This window comes from Trichophyton rubrum (assembly GCF_000151425.1).
Source record: "Trichophyton rubrum CBS 118892 genomic scaffold supercont2.6, whole genome shotgun sequence".
In the NCBI taxonomy this organism is placed as follows: domain Eukaryota; kingdom Fungi; phylum Ascomycota; class Eurotiomycetes; order Onygenales; family Arthrodermataceae; genus Trichophyton; species Trichophyton rubrum.
Genome location: NW_003456423.1, coordinates 681681 through 701673, shown reverse-complemented (window position 1 = coordinate 701673; position 19993 = coordinate 681681). Strand labels below are relative to the sequence as shown.

At 47.8% G+C, this 19993-nt stretch overlaps 8 protein-coding genes across 8 annotated transcripts; 3 read left to right on the top strand and 5 right to left on the bottom strand.

The window, feature by feature from the left end:
- Positions 1-2360: 2360 nt before the first annotated feature.
- TERG_05667 (uncharacterized protein) lies at positions 2361-4280 on the top strand (the record flags this gene model as incomplete). Its single annotated transcript, XM_003233746.2, has 1 exon — positions 2361-4280. The coding sequence occupies one exon, from the start codon at positions 2361-2363 to the stop codon at positions 4278-4280; it is 1920 nt and encodes a 639-aa protein (XP_003233794.2).
- Positions 4281-4603: 323 nt separating this feature from the next.
- TERG_05666 (YggS family pyridoxal phosphate enzyme) lies at positions 4604-5509 on the bottom strand (the record flags this gene model as incomplete). Its single annotated transcript, XM_003233745.1, has 1 exon — positions 4604-5509. The coding sequence occupies one exon, from the start codon at positions 5507-5509 to the stop codon at positions 4604-4606; it is 906 nt and encodes a 301-aa protein (XP_003233793.1).
- A 441-nt stretch (positions 5510-5950) lies between these two features.
- TERG_12322 (uncharacterized protein) lies at positions 5951-6163 on the bottom strand (the record flags this gene model as incomplete). The annotated part of the gene is made up of 1 exon (XM_047751294.1): positions 5951-6163. One exon carries the CDS (start codon positions 6161-6163, stop codon positions 5951-5953), a length of 213 nt encoding a protein of 70 aa, XP_047606661.1.
- A 761-nt stretch (positions 6164-6924) lies between these two features.
- TERG_05665 (uncharacterized protein) lies at positions 6925-7653 on the bottom strand. The gene has a single exon (XM_047748475.1). The coding sequence runs from the start codon at positions 7502-7504 to the stop codon at positions 7187-7189; it is 318 nt and encodes a 105-aa protein (XP_047604457.1). The 5' UTR covers positions 7505-7653; the 3' UTR covers positions 6925-7186.
- A 4-nt stretch (positions 7654-7657) lies between these two features.
- Positions 7658-11037, bottom strand: TERG_05664 (uncharacterized protein). The gene has a single exon (XM_047748474.1). The coding sequence runs from the start codon at positions 10786-10788 to the stop codon at positions 9859-9861; it is 930 nt and encodes a 309-aa protein (XP_047604456.1). The 5' UTR covers positions 10789-11037; the 3' UTR covers positions 7658-9858.
- A 761-nt stretch (positions 11038-11798) lies between these two features.
- On the top strand, positions 11799-16482 carry TERG_05663 (uncharacterized protein; the record flags this gene model as incomplete). The annotated part of the gene is made up of 9 exons (XM_003233742.1): positions 11799-12003; positions 12171-12228; positions 12301-12369; positions 12430-12547; positions 12604-12892; positions 12960-13064; positions 13142-13282; positions 13353-13653; positions 13716-16482. The coding sequence occupies 9 exons, from the start codon at positions 11799-11801 to the stop codon at positions 16480-16482; spliced, it is 4053 nt and encodes a 1350-aa protein (XP_003233790.1).
- A 408-nt stretch (positions 16483-16890) lies between these two features.
- Positions 16891-17361, top strand: TERG_05662 (uncharacterized protein; the record flags this gene model as incomplete). The annotated part of the gene is made up of 1 exon (XM_003233741.1): positions 16891-17361. One exon carries the CDS (start codon positions 16891-16893, stop codon positions 17359-17361), a length of 471 nt encoding a protein of 156 aa, XP_003233789.1.
- Positions 17362-18064: 703 nt separating this feature from the next.
- On the bottom strand, positions 18065-19352 carry TERG_12321 (uncharacterized protein). The gene has a single exon (XM_047751293.1). It carries the CDS (start codon positions 19073-19075, stop codon positions 18665-18667), a length of 411 nt encoding a protein of 136 aa, XP_047606660.1. The 5' UTR covers positions 19076-19352; the 3' UTR covers positions 18065-18664.
- Positions 19353-19993: the final 641 nt, after the last annotated feature.

Genomic DNA, 19993 nt, shown 5'->3' with positions numbered 1-19993 from the left:
GGCCTTTTTCCTCCTTTTCTTGCTTGATTTCCGGTCCTTTGCCATTGATTTTATATCTTTATCTTCCCCCCTTGTCCCTGTCCCTCCGTGCCGCGACTGCGCGTCGAGGGGGTTGTTTTCTCGCTTGCTGGAAGATAAATCTAACAAGGGCACTCGTGGCACGACTAATAGGAAGCCGGCCGGCTGGGCAATGTACGTGTGAGAGGGCCATGTCCGAAAACCATCCTATTTCCGGTGATGCATGCCCTTGTGGAAAGAGGGGGGCTGGTACGTTTCATCTTCTATCCTCGACCCGGCATGGCTCGATTTACCTCACTCCACCTCTTTCTGCGTGTGAGCATGGCAGACAAGCTAATTTTTGAGATTTCTTTAGATTCATGTACGTGCGAGAGGGCCGTTGACTCTGGAAACTTCCCCGGAGAGATCGACTTCACCTACAAGGTGTAAAGTAAGAAGGTTAAATGCGGTGCTCAGGGGTACTCGGACAGGGTTGTTTGCGACGCTGTGGGCGGCATTTTTCATTTGTTTCGTCAATTTAAGGCCAGGTCTGCTACTTTTTTTCTGGTTTCGGCTTTTTTGCAAAGTTATATCACCTTCTCGTCGTTAGGTTAGCTACTCAGTATATCAAGGAGTCAATGTCCATCAGACCGTGTTTCCTCTGTGTTTTATTTTGTCTCTGCGTAGTATTTCAGGTTAGGGGTAGGCATAATTCCAGGAATAAGTGCTGGTAGTAATCAGATATGAGAAAACGGGCTTTGTGCCTCCCTCTCTTCCTTTGATTTTGATAGTGGCCTTCTGGTCGTCCTTTTTTCTAGCGAGAACGAAATCGAAGTTTGGTAGGGCGCACGGACAGTCCAGCCGACTTGCGCAGGGCAATTTGATAATCCGGCAAAATGTTTTTCCGTATCGAGCTCGCCCGATTTGGACGGACGCCAGGGGAACAGACAGCCAGGTAGCATTGGAAGCAAGCAAGCAAGGAAACATCCTGCCTCTTGTTCTACACTCCGTCGTCCCGCGGACGCATACAGCGGAAGGTCGAGAAGCTTATAGAGCTGTATATTTGGATAGGAAAGCTAGGAGACGCGTGCCTTGTCTGTCCTGTTTCCCCGAACTGTTGACTTCCGTCCCTCGTTTCAGCGAGTGTTGCGCGGCTTATAGGCGCCGGATTGCGATCGATAGCTCACCAGATCCGCCCTTTGCGATACCTATACCGTCATCAAAATGCTGACATTGTATGCCTGGCAATGATTACGAAGAAGAATGCGCCTGTGGAATGCACATGAACCGTAACTTGACACATCCAAGCTGGCACCGAACCGAAGAATAGAGAGGCCAAAAAGGAATAGGAGACCACGGAAAAAGATTTTGAGAATCTCGCGTCGAACTGAGTCGCTATGTCTTCTATGCGCGGACTGGTTCAGTTCATAGCTGATCTGCGGAATGCTCGAGCTAGGGAACTGGAGGAGAAACGCATCAATAAGGAGCTGGCCAATATCCGACAGAAATTCAAGGATGGAAGCCTGAACGGCTATCAAAAAAAGAAATACGTTTGCAAACTTCTATACGTCTATATTCAAGGCTATGATGTTGATTTCGGTCATTTGGAAGCCGTCAACTTGATATCTGCTACCAAATATTCTGAGAAGCAAATTGGGTACCTGGCCGTCACGCTTTTTCTTCACGAACAGCATGAATTACTCCACTTAGTAGTGAACAGTATCCGAAAGGACCTGCTGGATCACCATGAATTAAACAATTGTCTTGCTTTACATGCGGTTGCCAATGTTGGTGGAAGGGAAATGGGTGAAGCTCTAAGTGCGGATGTGCATCGTTTATTAATTTCCCCGTATGCTATGTCCCTGGTTATATATCCGCATAACCTAAATTTACTAACGTAGCCTGAATGCAGTGCATCCAAAGCCTTTGTCAAGAAGAAGGCTGCCCTCACCCTTCTCCGGCTATACCGTAAATACCCAGGAATTGTCCAGCAGGAGTGGGCTGAGCGCATCGTCTCATTAATGGACGATCCAGACATGGGCGTAGCCCTCTCTGTCACCTCCTTAGTCATGGCGCTTGTCCAGGATAACCCTGATCAATATAAGGGAAGCTATGTCAAAGCAGCCCAGCGACTGAAGAGGATTGTTATTGACCATGATATTGCGCCCGATTACATCTACTACAATGTTGGGTGTCCTTGGATGCAAGTTAAACTGCTTCGATTGTTGCAGTATTATCCTCCCTCGGGTTAGTTGATCCCAAATCGTGGAGTTAAGACATGTTGGTAGCTAACCATCATCATTCCAAATCTGTTAGAGGATGTCCATGTGAGAGATCTAATAAGGCAGAGTATTCAACAAATCATGAACTCCGCCATGGATATGCCAAAAAATGTCCAACAAAACAATGCGCAGAACGCGGTGCTCTTTGAAGCCATCAATCTCTTAATCCACCTCGACAGTGAACACACCCTCATGATGCAGATCTCCTCCCGTCTTGGGAAATTCATTCAATCCCGGGAAACAAACGTGAGATACCTTGGATTGGATGCAATGACTCATTTCGCAGCCAGGGCAGAGACCCTTGACCCCATACAGAAGCATCAAAATATCATTCTTGGATCTTTGCGAGACAGGGATATCAGTGTTCGAAGAAAGGGGTTGGATCTCCTTTACAGCATGTGCGATACCTCAAATGCCCGACCCATCGTTAACGAGCTTCTCAAGCACCTTCAAAGCGCTGACTTTGCCATTCGGGAGGAAATGGTACTCAAAATTGCTATTCTCACAGAAAAGTATGCTACGGACGCTCAATGGTATATTGATATCTCGCTCAAGCTGTTGTCTGTGGCCGGCGACCATGTCAGTGATGAAGTTTGGCAGCGAGTTGTTCAGGTAGTTACAAATAACGAGGAGCTCCAAGCTTATGCCGCACAACACATTTTGGGTTATATTAAGGGAGAGTGCCATGACAGTCTGGTGAAAATCGGTGGTTATATCCTGGGCGAATTTGGCCATCTCATTGCAGATAACAAAGGATGCTCACCAATCGAGCAGTTCCTGGCACTCTATTCGAAGATGGCGTTCTGTTCTGACAACACTCGAGCCCTGCTTCTATCATCCTTTATCAAGTTTGTAAATCTCTTCCCAGAGATCAAACCGCAAATACTTCGAGTCTTCCAAGTATACAGCCACTCGCCCGATTCAGAGATGCAACAACGGGCTTACGAATACCTAATGCTTGCTACGCTACCCACTGATGACCTCTTGCGGACCGTCTGCGACGAGATGCCACCTTTCTCTGAGAGAATTTCAGTCTTATTGTCCCGACTACATCAAAAAAGCTCCGGAACGAGTGACAAGCGGACGTGGGTCGTTGGAGGCAAAGATGCCAACGCAGATGATAAGGAGTTTATGTTGACACAGAATACGGGATTGAAACGCACCTTCACATCAGCTGCCAACGGACCGGTTGCCGCACAACAGACAGGTACCAAAGGTACAACATCCAGCGATCTGGAAGGGTTGGACTTTGCTTCATCCGGCGAGACGGCGCCGAACTTGGCCAGTGCTGCTCATTTATCTCCGGACTGGGAGCCTGGGTTTAACCGACTCTTCTTCGCGACTGAGGGAGTGTTGTTCGAGGATGCTCAAATCCAGGTTGGCCTTCGTTCCGAGTACAGAGCTCACCTTGGAGTCTGTAAGCTTTACTTTGCAAATAAATCCGCGTATTCAATCGGATCATTCACGATAACGCTGGATAACCCTTCACCTGAGAGCCTGAAGATTGATACCAAGGACATACCTGACCCAGATGTTGTTGCATCTGGTCAAACTCACCAAACTGTTTGCTTCGAGTGCCTTGGCCCGTTTACCAAGGCGCCAACCATTCGGATATCATACCTCGCCGGTGCACTGCAAGCGTATACCCTGCAGCTACCTATCCTCATGCATAGATACATTGAAGCTTCATCCCTGACATCGGATGATTTCTTTAAGCGCTGGCGGCAAATAGGCGGCGGACCCTTGGAAAGCCAATCGACGTTTGGCCTTGCAAAGAAGGGCCGTCCTCTAAGCGAAAGAGATCTCCAGTCGATTGTCGAGAGTTTCAAATGGAAGATTCTTGCAAATGTCGACCCGAATCAGAAGAACCTTGTTGGATGTGCTGTTTACCAAACCCAAAGCTCAAAGACCGGATGTTTACTCAGGCTTGAGCCCAACTATGAGAAACAGGTAAGCTATGTTTTCATTTCTTTTATTAGCATTACTCTGTCTTTGACCTAGTTCACTAACACATATGTAGATGTACCGCATCACCATTCGGGCGACCCAAGAGGATGTGCCGCGAGCCTTGGTTGAATTGATGGAGGACAGAATCTCTCGAGGGACCGTTGGCGATATCTTCGGTGACTAGGAGTCATAAAGAATTCATGGATGCCAAAGTTCTCAGTTAACCATGGTACTGAGCACTCAATGTTTATCCACCTATATATTCCCCTGAATAAAGATATCAAATTCTGAGCCAGTGTGGCTAGTGTTTTCAATCTATATTCTTACAATAATAACTATACAGGTGGGCCTCATGGTAATGATGGCTCTCTTTTAAATTATGACTTTGCCTCGCCCTTGGGTGGACGAGCCCCAAAAATCGTACTCCCAACCCTGACCTGGTTGCTGCCCATCGCAATTGCGCCCTCAAAATCATTACTCATGCCCATACTCAATTCCAATGTGTCCTCCCCCTTCAACGATAACTTCTCTACCACCATATCTCTTGTATCCCGTAGACAAGCAAAGTCTTCATTCTCGTTTTCCGGCGTAGTAGCCTTAGATCGCGCGATGGCCCCAATAGTCATTAAACCCTGGAGTTTCAGCCGAGGACACTTTTCTCTGATAAACCGACAGAGTTCCAGCGTAGGCTCGCCTGGCTGTATGCCTGATTTATTCTCTTCTCCCGATGTATTAACCTGCACAAACACGCGTAGCCGTCTGTCCGAAGGTCCATTGGCGTCGTTTTCTTTCTGCTTGAATTCCGCTCGTTCGCCCCAGCCTTTATCCAGCAATGACGCCTTTTTCTCTGTATCCACGCTCTCAACGGCCCATAGTCCCCGTACTTCGCGTGCAAGTGTAACGCATTTGTTCGACTGCAGTCCGCCGATGAAGTGCCATCTGATTTCGGGGGGCAGGGCCTTGGACTTCTCAAGGAGTTCCTGCATGTAATTTTCTCCGAAGTGCAGGTGGGATGTAGGTGGGGAGTGAAGCGCAAGGATATCAGAGGCCGGCTTTAGTTTGGATACTGCGACGAGGCGCACGGGAGGAGCTGCAGAGCTATTATTACTGTCGCTGGTCGAGGTCGCAGCAACAGGGCCGGCGCTGGAGCTGGGGCTGGTTTCACTGTGGTTGTTTCGGCCGTTTGATGCTGCAGCAATGCGTTTTGAGACTGAGGATAGATTTGCGATCAGCACGGAGGCGCGAGCGGGGGCAGACATGTCTTCGCCGACTGCTGTGCTCATTCTGAAGCCACAACACTCGATGTGATATAAACTGGTGCAGCTGTAGCAGTTGCAGTTGGAGGGTATGGAGTTGTTGGTATGGTGACGCTGTCAGAGCAATTGGATGGTTATTGAGAGTCGCTGGGCCAGGCTAAGCTAACTAGTTAACGAATAGTAACAACTTAGAGCCGAGGCTCCCTCTATAATCTGATGCCCAAAGTTAGGGCTACGTGATGACATCGACGCTCAAGAAGCCGCCTATTCTCGACCTTTCTGGCCTTCTAGCATCATCTTGTACATCTACATGTTACTTCTTTACTAGTTCTTCCTCGGTTTGTTAGCTACTTGGGTTTGTTCAGTAACGGGCGTAGTCGGTGCAATGCCCGCGGACTCGATATCATAGATCCGTCTCTCGGCGTTGCAGATACACCCGTGTTCATCAGATAAACAATGATGGAGAGATCAATGTTCAGTCAAGGCACTCTTCCGTTCCACCTGCCTCTCCCACGCTGGCATCGCCCACTTCACGATATACTCCGACTCCAAGAGCTGTTTCGCGGTTGGTCTTTCTGCCGGTTCAAACGCCATCATAGGTCTCAGCATATCCTCTAGGGCTTTGAACTCCCCGGCAGCAACATCCCATTGACAAGTCTCCGGCGTCTCACCCCGACCCATGTCTCACATACGCTGGTGCAGACGCCGGAATTCAGGCATGCTGATGCGCTGAAAGTTGGAGATCCATGAACCATCTGGGCTGAAGAACTGGTACAGCAGAGTAGGTATGCATTGCTTTCCCGGACCATTCAGGTTGCCTTTTGAGAGCAGCTGGAGAATGTTACTCTCATGTGTATCCTGTGAAGCACCTGCAACCAGCATCTTCAGTGACACATAGCGTTGAAGCTGCTGGTCTCGGGCAAGCCAGATTGTGGAATAGCCACCAGAACCAAGCTTGTGGACTACAGTGTAGCGCCCATCGCAGAAGCTGTCGCCAATGAGGGTTGGATGGTAACCGCCGGGAATCCTTTGTTTTTTTTGTATTGGTAGCGCTGAGAAAGCAAATGAGTAAGCCTCCAGCCAACACCCATCGTCTGGTGTGTGATCGTGGAAGCTTCAAGCTGTTGACGCTTGGTCGAGGCATCAATAATGCGATGTGATGGATTTGGGCTTTGGGTGGCCCCATGGTACAGTAGTTAGACCTACGTAGTCAGTTACATCGTTAACTATGGCGATAACTAACAAGAGGAACAAAATGTTGAAGACGGCGGCATCTCTATCTATGCTTGTATTATTATTCTGCTTAACAGTGGCTGTTACACGCCTTTCCTACTCGCTTCCATGCCGTTAATCAACTACCTAGCTCAGGAGCCTCCCAAAGCCCCTTACGGCGAAAATTGACCGGCGGGAGCATCTGCAAACATATCATCGCTCAGCCCGGTGCTCCAGTCGTTTCTGGACAGATACATGGCTTGGGATTGTCAGTAACTATCAGCCGATAGAAAGAATGGCGACCAGAGGGGTCATAGCTACCAAGGACAAAAAGAGCAAAATTGTCTAGACGAGATGGGTCAGCATGTTGCATCGTTGAGATAGTTAGACACCCCGACTTACCAGCATTTTCCAATGCATACAGATGGTTGTTGTCGGCATGGCGGACTGCCTCATTCCAGCCATAACCGTCGGTATCTGCTGGGACATCACCTAAAGATACCTGTTAGAAGGTTGAAAGGAAATGGCCCGGCTGATTGGGGTTCGGGGTATTATCGTACTGGTCGCAAGACCCTGGAGGAAGAGGTTACAGTGCGATACTTCATGGACCAGGACAAACATCAACGAAGTAGCAAAACTGTCAATGTGTATGCCTCTGGGGAACACCGGGGGGCGGGATGCCATATTGACTTGATATTCTCCCAAGTCATAGTAGTGTTCAAACATCCTGGGACATAAGACGATAACTTCGCGGAACCCTCCGTCCATCTGGAAGGCTTGCAAGTCTTCATTACACTTAGGAACTGGCATCAAGACCCATGCTTGGCCATTGACTTCTAATGGCCTGTTGTCCCAGTAGACCGTATCCCCATGTGGATCTATAAAAAGAAAGGTAAAATCTCAGTATTGTATATATTGTCAGATATTGGCGTATCCGGACCTACTTTCATGAGGCTGCGGCGGTAGTGGTGCATCGGGGGGCGCTGTCAGGGACAGAAAGCTGTCGTCACACCATATATCAAAGCCCGAGTCGGGTATGTGTTCAATCAGTCGGTCCATCATAGCTAGAAAGCAGAGGTTTTTGTTTGATTTGCTCAGCTCAGAAAATCACTGATTTAGCGGGAGCAAGGGGTTCACGCTGCCAAACCTATGACATGTTCCATCCGAGTTCTGCCAATGTAGCCTCCCGGAGTATTTAGAAGATAAGAGGTCCCATAGAGACTCTCAAAGGTGTATAATGTTGAGCGATCTATGCCGCTCAGGATGGTTTCTCTGACTGGGTTTTTTTCTAAGACTCTCTGTAGTCTTGTCAATCGATAACGGGCATTGCTGAGCTATTCGTCCATGTTAATCCCTTGCCGTTATGCATTGAACTGTTGATATCAACTTAAAGATTTCTTGCTTGGCGTACCCCGATTGTGATCCCAAGGAGAGCATGGTGGACTTTATCTTCGTTTCCCTGACACCCATACAGGTTTGTGATTCTTGATATTGGATGAGCTAGGCGTGTTGAATTGGACCCAGGACGAGGCCGTAGCTTGAGTGCTGACGCTGCATGGCAGAGGTATAGTACAGATAGCCACAAGGAAAAGGAGGTAAGGCGCCTTATGGTAAGACTAGATGGTGAGTAGAACCCTCCCATCGTATTCTGCAAGAACCGATTGGAAAAGCTGTTTAAAAATAATCGAACGAGTCGTGGATGTAACAGCCTAAGATGTATCCCGTTGGCTGGCCGGGGCAAAAGTAACTATTTATAAAAGCATGGCAGACACAAAGAGTCCCGTTTTATTTCACTCTTTGATCCCGGGTACTGAGAAAGGAGTGGTATGGCAGCATCCTAGATCCGTTAAAGACATAAGTACAGCCCCTTTCACTGACATGCTGGCTGTGGCCGAAGTGCGACCAGATAAAAACACTCTATCATTACCTCAATATAACCGTGTGGTTACCAAGGCTAGATATGTATCACAGCTGCGTTGGACTCCATTTATGGTACTGGATCCAGTATACGTAATCCCTGGATTGATAAAAGCAGAAGTTGAGAGGTGATGGCATTTGCCCCTGGTAACTAGTTATCTATCATTGCAGATTGAATCTCAGGGTATCCTATGTAGGGTGTTGTTAGGGTTATTTATTCCAAAGTAACTTGTTTTCCAAAAAGCAACTGCGTTGCGCTGATGACGCTGGTTGCATAAGGTATTGCAGTGCTCCGAAAGCCATGTAGAAGGGTTTGCTTTGCTGTGATCGTGCCTTGGGGAACAGGGGTAAATTGAATAAGCTTCAAATGTAATCCACAGCGCCAGGTGAGTCGCACATCTTCGCCGCTCTGGCTCCATCAGACGAAATTCGATATATCTCTGAAACAAAGGGATATATCCGGGAGTATAGACTCTCTCAAATCCAGGGGCTCAATAAAAACCCACATCGCTTTCTTGAAACGCCTTGCTTGTTGATGCCATATTTATTTTGGCATGATGGAGTAGTATGGTAGTTTAACTATTATTTTGAAGATATGATGTCTTTGTTCAAGTACGCTGAAGAACGGCTTAGAAAAGTGCCCTTGTGGCTCGTGTGACACTGGTATTGGAGTCCACATCATAAGGCGAATTCCCGCTTTTAAACAGAATAATTGGACTACCACGGCAACAACCGGTGCTTGGTTTCGATTCGGCACAGATGACTTGCAACATGGCGTTAAGCAATTTGAAGAATGTGCCCGTTGTAACGTTACGGATGGTGGGTATGGCTTGATGATATATTTTCAACCCGGCTACAGATTTGCTAGCCGATTGTCCAGCACCCACGGCTCAGCGATACTGGGCGATCCTGCTTTATTATTAGACAGGATAATAGAGTAAGACAACATATCTGAGCCCCTATCTATGGGGTTGCACATAATAGTGTTAGGTATTGAGTGACCACAGATCTCCGATGCAAGGTTCCGCCCAAAGGAAAAAAAGAATGTGCAGGGTAGTAGTTGACAGTAGAACTGGTAAAGTAGCACTTCGCATTATACATGGGTAATCAGATTAATGTGTCCCTTCAAGGAACCAATGGATTGCAGGGCCCTTTTAAGTCTTGATTAGACGCCTCATCGTTGAGGTGGATATGAGGTGTATAATACGCACTTTGATACACGTTGGAATAGATTCAGCCCGATCAAACTAAATGTGTAGAACTGTTGCATCTCTCGCCAGTTCATCTCTAACGCCCCCAACCATAGAAGCATTCACCATACAGATGCCTGGGGTTGGAGCTCTCCAGAGTAAAACTTTCATAGCTTCATATATCAAAAACAACAAGCTGATAATGCTTGCATCTCCTTTTATGATACTCTCATATATCGATTGGAACTTGTCAAAATATGCCATATGCTGACCGTAGCCCCCATGTATATGACCAAAAACATGAAGAATTGGTCGGCGTTTCAATCTCCATAGTTCCTGGAGGAGGAATTTGCAGCCAAAGGAAAGATCTAGGTGCGAGTGTGGAGGCGTGTGAGTTAGCAAAATATCGGTGTTTGGAGGTATAATGCCCTCCCATACATTCTCCTTCCGCGGGTACTGAAAAGCCCAGTTTCCATGTTTGGGACTGACAGGACTCCCAAAGACGTTTATATTGTGCCCACAGAAGTCCAGGGTAACGCTAGTGTTCTGGAGATAAATGATGCTTCCCCAATCAATAGACTTCTGCGGCGCCCCTGAATGTGAGAATGCCTTGCTCGTTTTGAATGAGGGATCAAGACAACAATCATGGTTTCCAGCTATTATAACCTTGTGCTGATGTGGTAATGTATTCAGCCAGTCAAGAACTTGCTGGAGCTCGTCTTGTGAGCCAGACTGGGTGAGGTCCCCGGAGTGTAGCAGAATATCGCCATCGGGTATATGCGGCCTAGTCATATGGGTGTCAGAGATGCACACGACAGTGATGGCTTTATCTGATATCGTGGCTATTGGTCGAGTAGGAATCGAGGATCTCCATTCGTAAATGAGGCTTGCAAGGAAAGATATAGGAGAAGTAATGAACCGATTCCACCTGGTAGGTACTGGACGGCGAACTAGGGCGTCGAGGCCACCATTCCGTCTCCATACCATAGTCTACGGCCAGACTTCGGGGATTTCTGGGATGATCGTAAAAATTGATGGCTATGTCTATTATATCGGAGGGATAAATAGAGATTTATTCCCCAGTAGACGACTACTTCTCGAGTAGAGCCGTTCACAGGTACTGCCACCTGTCATTTTCCAGCTCTAACTGTGTAACGCGTATTTACAGGTTGTTTGGCATGGCGGCCGCTGTCCAATGGAAGAAGTCTGGAATTTTGTCAAGAATCTGCGGATAAATAATGATCCGCGGCTCTAGCCGCCGCCTAGCCGCTGTAGCCCTACCCTGACTTGAGGAGGTTGCAAGTTTCGACATCATCGGCATCAACAAGCAATTTGCCTGGACGCGGGCCTGCTGAGTTGAAAGTTTTTAAATGAGATTACCTGGAACAATTATTGCCTTGGCCCAAGCCCTAAAGATGCCACTTCTACCTCGAAGCTATCCCGTCTGAAAGTGAAATGAAATTCGCGACTGACTTTCATGTTCGGACAACAGGGCTGCCTCGACGAGTACTTTGTACTACTATGATTGTAGTCCATGGGTTACGCTTTTGAGACACTCTAAATATATCAAATACCCTTCTTTTAGCACTGACTGAAATATTTAACCGACAATGCTGGCTCTATCGCTGCGACGTGGATACCCAATCTCACCATATGCCCGACTCTTTCTTCGTAGCCCCATTGCCATGCAACCCATATGCGATCACTATCCGGCGGGTGTACTTTTGCATTGAGCCACTAAAATATGCGCTGTATGAATGCTATCCTTGTTACATTGATGCCTCGACGACATTTATGCGATTTGCGCAATAACAGAAAGAAAGAAAGAATTGGACGGTATATAGATATTCCCAACGGAATCCTATATGAACTCCAATTCTACCCTTTTGGATTCTCTGGCTTACTTATGCAATTTCAACACGCTCCATTCCTATAAAGAATCATATCCATATTCCCATGACATCCTCACTCGTCGGGCATCCCAGCTCCTAGGCATCATGAAAATATACTTCTTTGCAAGCCTTTTATTCCTCTCAAACGTGACGACTTTATATGCATTTCCTGCATCTGACAGCACTTGTTCAGCCTCGAAGAAATGCAAAGTCGGCTGCTGTAGCAAGTTTGGCAGCTGTGGATTTGGGCCTGATTTCTGCGGACCCAAAGTATGCGTATCTGGCTGTGACGCAAAGGCAGAGTGTGGAAGTAAGTACTATGTCAACGGCATATATTAACATCGAAGATTTAAGATTTATTGGGTGTTTAATGATCCACTTGTTTTCTATCATTTTACCTGCCTTTTCACTTAGAACATAGGCAACTGGTGGTTTATATCTACACTCTCTTCTCTACACAGGCTAACGGTTTACTAGAGTATGCACCAAAGGGGCAAGAAAAGTGTCCATTGAATGTATGCTGTTCTAAATGGGGGTGCGATTTTATTCCAGGCACACATTGGCTCGCTGTTCCGTTATCTTGCAAAACTAATATGTACTGATACAGGTTCTGTGGTACCTCCGAGGAGTTCTGTGGCAAAGGATGTGCCAATGGATGCGATAAGGTCAAAACGCCGTAAGCCTTACCTATTATAAAATAACGCCGAACTTTGTTCCTGATAGGACCTGGACTCAGATCATGCGCGGGCGGCGCCTCTGCCACGAAACGCTACGTGGGATACTTTGAAGGTTGGAATCATGAGCATCCATGCGATACTATCCATCCTTCACATATAAACTACAAACCCTGGACGGTATAACCCTCCATACCCCCCCCCAATTTCCAAAATAATAGCTAATATAAAAACAGCATCTTAACTATGCATTCGCTACCATCAATCCAGACCATACCCTTGGTACAATGGGCTATTACGCCGATGAGTTTTACCGTGCTTTTACGAATTTGAAAACCAAGAAGCCATCCTTAAAATGTTTTCTGTCCGTTGGAGGATGGGATGCCGGTGGCAAAGTGTTTTCCGTCATGGCAAGCTCTGCTGCTTCTCGAAAAGTTTTTATTGACTCAGTCATTAAAACATTGGAAATGTACGGGTTTGATGGTCTTGATATCGACTGGGAATATCCCGTGGCTGACGATCGCGGTAATTTCTCTATCCTCATCGCACTCCTTACTGTGGCTTTGAAGATAGCTTACGTCTTTCTGTACAGGCGGCTCTAAGGCGGATTACGAGAACTATGTCTTGCTTTTAAGAGAGCTGAAAGATGCTTTTGGGACAAAGTATGGCCTCAGCATGGCAATCCCAGCTTCCTACTGTTAGTAAAGATGGCCCTAACTGAATCCTCTGGGTGTTATGGGATAGATAGTTTATCAAACTGACCAATCTCAATAGGGTATCTCAGAGGGTTTGATCTCAAGAACATGGTAAAGTATGTTGATTGGTTCAATGTCATGAGCTATGACATTCACGGTACCTGGGATGGCCATAGCGAATGGACAAAAGAAGTTATCAACCCACATACAAACTTGACTGGTAAGACTACGCGGCACTATAGTCAACCTTTTTCCTTTTTCTAATGCTTGTATTAACTCATTGACTGCAGAAATATCTGCCGGTCTAGATTTACTATGGCGTAATTCTGTTCCTCCGGGAAAGGTGTTATTGGGACTCGGCTTTTATGGACGTTCCTTCACTCTAGGCGATCCCAGATGTAACAGCCCCGGCTGTTCATTCAAAAGGACGGGAGATGAAAATTCCGGCGGAGCTCGTCCAGGTCGTTGTACTCTGAACAGTGGGACGCTCTCCAATTATGAAATTAACAGAATTCTCAAAGCAAAATCACCAGAACTAGTTTACAACGATGAGGCGGGAGTCAATTGGATTACCTGGGATAGTGATCAATGGTAAGACTGCCTTTAAACTCCCTTTGGAGGTGCGGAATATTGCTGAAAGAGACTTAAAATAGGGTTTCCTTCGACGATGGAAGAACACTGAAGCAAAAGGCTTCCTTTGCAAATAACTTGTGCCTGGGAGGCACGTTTGCTTGGGCTCTAGATCTTGGAGGTCCGGGCACCATGAGCCGACCAGATGAGCTTAATGGGAACACATTAAGCCTTGATGGAGCTGACCTAGAAGGGGGTGATAGCGGCTCTGGAGATGTTTATATCTCCCCCGAGATATACAAGGTCGACAAGCCTGGAATTGCGTGTATACCTCCATGTACCTTCATCATGCCCCGGCTAACACTTGATGAGGTCACTACCATTACATTCCCCCCTTACACAACCTCCCTGGAAGTCTTATGGTGGACAGCTCAAGCTATAACTCTCCCTGGCGGTGCGATCTCTAGCTCCATTGGGTCCGTAAGGACGATCCAGTCAACGACTATCAGTATTCCGCCGCTCACAACATCTGTCCTTGATATGTGGCATTGGCCGGTTACTCAAACAGATATATCCTCAACAACATACGCAGTAATCAGCAGCATTTTGCCGCCCCCGTTTATGATAACTAACAGCGTGCCCGCAGGAGCTGTAGCTCCTCCGCAGAATACAGGAAGCGGCCATCAAGCTGGACAACCCGAGGTACCTCACAGTGGCCAACCTATTCGTGATGGTAAGCAGCTTACTCAAGCCGGCGGTCAACTTACTCAAGGGACTACTCAACCTTCTCGAGGGGCCAGTCAACTAACCCAAGGGGGTGGTCAACTTACTCACGGGGGTGATCAACCCACTCAAGGGGGCGGTCAACCAACTCAAGATAATAAGCAGTCTATTAATAACAATGATCAAGCTGGCAGGGGTAGTGTCCAGCTTTCTAATAATGGACAACCTACACATGGCGATAGCCGGCCTACACCAGGTCGTAGGCCCGATACCTCTACTACCAAAGATCTGCTCTCTCGAGAATCAAGTGAGGCTGCCAAAAACACTTTTGACGGACATACCACCCAACCTAACCCAAATCCACATAATAACCCAACTTCCTCTCCAGGTGACAGGCAAAGCACTCCGTCAAATACAGGCCATGCTACCGAGCGGCCAACCACTGGAGCCCCGCCTCGGATGTCTGATAAAGCCACAGATAATCCCACAAATGGCCACAATTCACACCCAACATCAAACCAGAAATCCGATTCCAGCACGGATATTGTTATTATCCCTTTCCCAGGTGGCAAAGTTTCCCATAAAGGAGGGAGTTTTCCAACCCCTCCTCCGGGATCTCGAATGTTCACACCAAAACCATACCCACTTAGTTCAGTTCGTGACAATGGGAAGCTTCCAACAGTGTCGTTTACCAGTGGGCCTCCTAGCCCTACATGTACAAAGGACTGTGGAAAGAAATGCAAAGGGGCATTTTGTGACTGCAAAGACAAAGACTGCACTAACCATGGGAAAGACTTTATTGACCCGAATGATCCTGACCCTCCCAAGGACATGGATCGTCGAAAATGTATTGTTCCGCAGTGCGAAGATGGGAATTGTAAACCGGGGAACCTTTGCAGCAACTTCGATTGTGTTGGTCCTGACTGTCATGATGGAATTTGTCTCGGCCCGAACTGTGCCAGGCTACCTTGTCTAGGGAAGAACTGTCTACCAGGGTGTAAGGGACCGGGATGCAAATCACCCGGATGCATCGGCGAATGCAATGACAATGGAGAATGTATTCACTCTCACTGCATGAACTTTGGCTGTACCGGCGTCGACTGCTTACCACCTTGCCTTGGATGCCCACCTGTCTGTAAAGGTCCCCGCTGCAGGGCCTTTAAATGCCAGGGAAAGGGATGCAAAAACGGATTCTGTACTGGATCTGAATGCAAACAGGACACTGATGACTGCGAAAGACCAGATACCGCGCCCAGATGCACAGAATCTATCTATAATTTTAAACGGAGTGAATCGGTATTCTCCAGCACTACCAAGACTAAATGTTCAACCGTGACGGCCTGCTCAGTGGAAGAAACCACGGTCACCAAATCTACCACCGTTGATAAAGAGAAAGTTCTCACTATTAACGAACACTACCCGGTTCATACGCTTCTGTCCAACGAGAAATACCAATCCATTGCGAATAGCATTCATAAAGCACAAACAAAGCGGGATAAATCTCGGTTTGGACCTACTTCTACCACCAAGGAGGAACCATCTCGGACGGTGACAGTGACCCCTCCTCCAACCTTCACTACCGCACACGTCCAAGACCAGGGCGATCTCCGTTGCGATAATGACGGAAACGGTGTGGCTGATCGCAAAGAATTAATTCTTGGCATAAATTTCTTCTGCCGCAAGTATGACAGGTACAGATTTGCCGGTGATGAGGTTGGAGTATGGAAGGACAGAACGTCTCCCGCAGTTCTTGTCCGTGGGGACTGCAGCAAGGGGAAGTGCAAATCCTACGTCACGTTCCGGATAGGCAGAGAAAAAGATCGCAAAGGCTGTCCGGGGGATTTTGTTGTTAGTGGTCGTGGTGATGTCGACGACCAGTGTGGACAGAACTTCCGACAGATAGTGGACAGATGTCACACGTCAGGAGAGAATCATAAGGGAGGAGGCTTTTTTACGACCAAGTGCGAAACGTGGCTCATCAATATCCGCACGAACAGTTACCAGAAATACAAAAAGGAACAGTGGGAAGCGACACTAAAGGTTAACCATGCACCTCCGAATTTGCGTGACCCACAATGGGATGATTACTTTCCGGGCGTGGTCGGGGAGCCTCCTCAGGATGAATGAGCATAGATAGTAGGTAGAAACTCAGCGAAGCGTTGCCTGACACCACTTCTTTCACTTCTCAGGGAATGATATATAGAGAGGAATAATTTCGGGGAGTGAATTGAATTGACCATGTTATGCCGACCCCAGCGCAGAGCATCGACTACCAATTTGCCTAAGATACTCCCTGGTGAGCGTTCAAATTTGGTCAATGCCGATCAATTAGGACGTAGCTTACATAACTAGTTAATTAAGCCACTGAAGCGCCCGAGAGGCTGAGACAACTTCAGGAGTTTCGTTATTTTAAAAGCGGTCGAAAAGATTTTTCCAGCAAACATCAGCAACCATCGTTCATCTGGCGCAGTCACTCGCTTTGTACAGAGTATTTATATCTATTCTCTCGCTTTCTATCGCGTTAATATACCAGCCATGGCCTCTACCACCTCCTCTGGCCCAATGCCGTCCAACACTGCCCTCTGCGGCACCCCTACGCAGTATGACCTCCCAATCAGTGACGTCGCCTGCGGTGTCCCAAACCAAAAGAACAACCGCGACCTCATGAAGATGTGCTGCAACGGCGCTCCTGTCGTTGCCTACGATAACGGCTGCGCTTTGTACTGTCTAGCATACAAGCAGAGCGCTAAGGACCTCACATCCTGCCTCTTCGATAAAAAGATCCCTTACCACGAGGCTTGGTGCAACAGCAAAAACGTGAACGAGACTGCCACCCAGACCAGCCTCCCCAGCGAGACTGGCTCTCCCAGCGGGTCGTCCTCTCCAACCTCCGCGACCGGGACTGGCGCTCCAAAACCTACTGGCAACTCTGCTCCTGCCGCTCGTTTCAGCACCGCTTTCGCCGTCATCTTTACTGTCGGCATTGTTGTTGGCATCATGGTGTAATAAACCCGACAATCGCGTCCATTATTCGGTGATAATGCTTCAATAATGCCGGAGGGTTGTGTGTTTAGTTTTTTTTTTTTTTTTTTAATCGCTGGTTCTCAGGATTCAGTTGCTGGACCGTCTTACACCTTTTCCTTCTTGTGTATTCCATATTTATTTTGCTATCGGTTCCTGGGCCTTGCTGCGATCATAAGCCGCAGTACATAATTGTTGATACTATATAATACGCTGGAAATACGATCTGACTATCTATACTTATATATCAATGACGCCAACAGCAGGCATCATAGCCAGCTTCTATCTATACAAAGTCTGGGGTTGGTATCCACTCGGACTGGGAGATCCGACAGGTTGATACCCCAAGCCAAATTCTATGGATGGACCCATAGTTAGTGCTATCCCAGCTATTATTACTCCCTATGTATATCCTCATCATCTTAGCAACGAAGCTTTTCCGGTAACCCGTAACTATCATATAACCTTGATGGGCGTTGGTAAACTGCCAGCTAGTTAACTAGTCATGCTAACCTATGTGTCAAGCCAGCGACGAACAAAACCCGCGTCGCGCCCTGGCCGGAATAACTAAGCCCAGCCAAGGACGTGCTGTCAAGCTTGTCACAGCCCTCTAGCAGCCAGATACCGTCACCTGAAGCTACCTACAAAGCGTTGCTATGCTCCGTACCTCCTCATATAAACAAGGATAGGGGGGAAAGGGGAAAAGGGGCTATGTAACCCCGGGGCAGGGGGCTCGCCTGCGGTCATGTGATGGACGGCCTTAAACAATCAAAAACACCCGCCGAACTTCCAACGTCAACGAAAGACTCAAACGACGTCGGGCATCCTCGAGGGCTGATTCTACTAGCCACAATCACCCTTAGACCAAGGGGAGAGCTGGCATAGGCATTCTACTCGGTATGGGAATGCCTGTGTCCTAGTCGCCAACCGTATTGCTTATCGCTCCTGCGCTTCGTTGGCCCAATGCCTACATAAGGCTGCCCGAGTTTGCCTCACCTCTGCTACCTCATTCACATCCTATTATTCACCGAAGAAAGACGTCACAATAGAAGAACATGGCTACAAAGTTCTCAGTTCTCTGTCGTCGAGCTCGCTCTTAAGGATTTTATCTGTTACCAGCCTAGTTGATAGCTCTGGTTATTCTATCCATGTGGACATCGTTACAACAGCTCACAGACGATATTTGGCCACCTTTACAGTTCCATGATCCAAGACAAGCTTCGTTTAGATACTTAATGTTGATGATGCTTTCGAGGTGAGGCGTTTCAAGGACAGGCGTGGCGCTCTCCTAGTTCGCAGTCTTATCTCGCGTATACATCCACACACAAACTCTTGTATGATAGCAGCAATGGCACCGGGTGGCTCGGCAGCGGCAGGGGAATATCTCAGCGCTAAGCCTCCAAACAACAACTCCACCAGCGCAGAATCGGTTAACACATATGTCTCGAGCGATGCTTCGGTGCATGAAACTACGACCGAACCTCGAGTTGAAGTTGTTGAGGAAAGGCGTGAGGTTATCCCCTCGAATGCAGTCCCTTTCCACTCCTCCAAGTTTCGGCAACTTGTTCCCTTCATCCAGAAGGCTCATGGTCAGACATGACGATACCACCCTGGATGGAAATATGAACCTGCGGGTCACCACCCTGGCAGCGGAGTCCCCGGGGCGCCAGGATGAAACGATACTGTTCCACCTGCGCATGTACGATCTCCATGATAAGAAATTCTCACTCCGTCGATACTGTCGGGATTCAAGAAGGGAAGTCTGTCATTCCCTGAGAAAACCACAGGTGCCCAAATCGAGACCGGGGTCGTCTAGCCACAAACACATGAGCAATCCGATTTCAGGGTTCCTTTCTCATGCAGGTGCGGGCACGAGACCTTCGAAGGGCCTGAGAAGACCAGACTCGGGATATAAATCTGGATTGGATGACGACGAGCCCATTGGCAGTGGGAAGTATGCGGGGTCGATATATACTCCTAACCGGCCCCCTTCTGCCAATGTCATCCAGTTGGAGTTTTCCAATTATGCACATGTAGAGCTCAAGAGACGCGGGTCTACCGGTTCCCGCCGGTATGAGTTCGAGTACTGGGATGCAAAATACCAATGGAAAAAGGTGACTCGCAATGACGGTCCGTCCAAAGAGGTCTCATATCACCTCTACCACCAGGCAGCATCAAACCCCGTCGCACACATCATTCCTGAGCCGTTGATACCTAGAGAGCTCTCCATCGAGGCGAGGAAAGGTGCATGGGTTCCGTCGTCATCGATGTGGATTAACGACCCAACCCTTTACGAAAAGATGAAAGATGTTGCTGAGTGAGTACAACCACCCAACCATAAAGCCTGGTACACTTCATATAACCCTCCATTCTTCCTCAGAGCTGCTAGCTGATAGCTTCTCGCTTAATCTTCTCTTCTAGCGTAATCATCGCGACTGGTCTCGTGGCGTTTGTAGATGACTGCATTGAACGAAGATGGCACTCGAGGCGAACTTCCCATCATGCATCACCCATGGCTTCTTCGTTCATGAGAAGCGTGGAGCCCGTCACTTCGACGAAGTTCATCGACAAGGTTTTTCACCGACGGAGCTCAACCGGATCGAACAACGCAGGCTCC

Coding starts and splice junctions, on each gene's coding strand:
- TERG_05665 (XM_047748475.1), bottom strand. CDS start 7,504: ATGCCAGTTCCTAAGTGTAATGAAGACTTGCAAGCCTTCCAGATGGAC.
- TERG_05664 (XM_047748474.1), bottom strand. CDS start 10,788: ATGGTATGGAGACGGAATGGTGGCCTCGACGCCCTAGTTCGCCGTCCA.
- TERG_12321 (XM_047751293.1), bottom strand. CDS start 19,075: ATGCGCAGGTGGAACAGTATCGTTTCATCCTGGCGCCCCGGGGACTCC.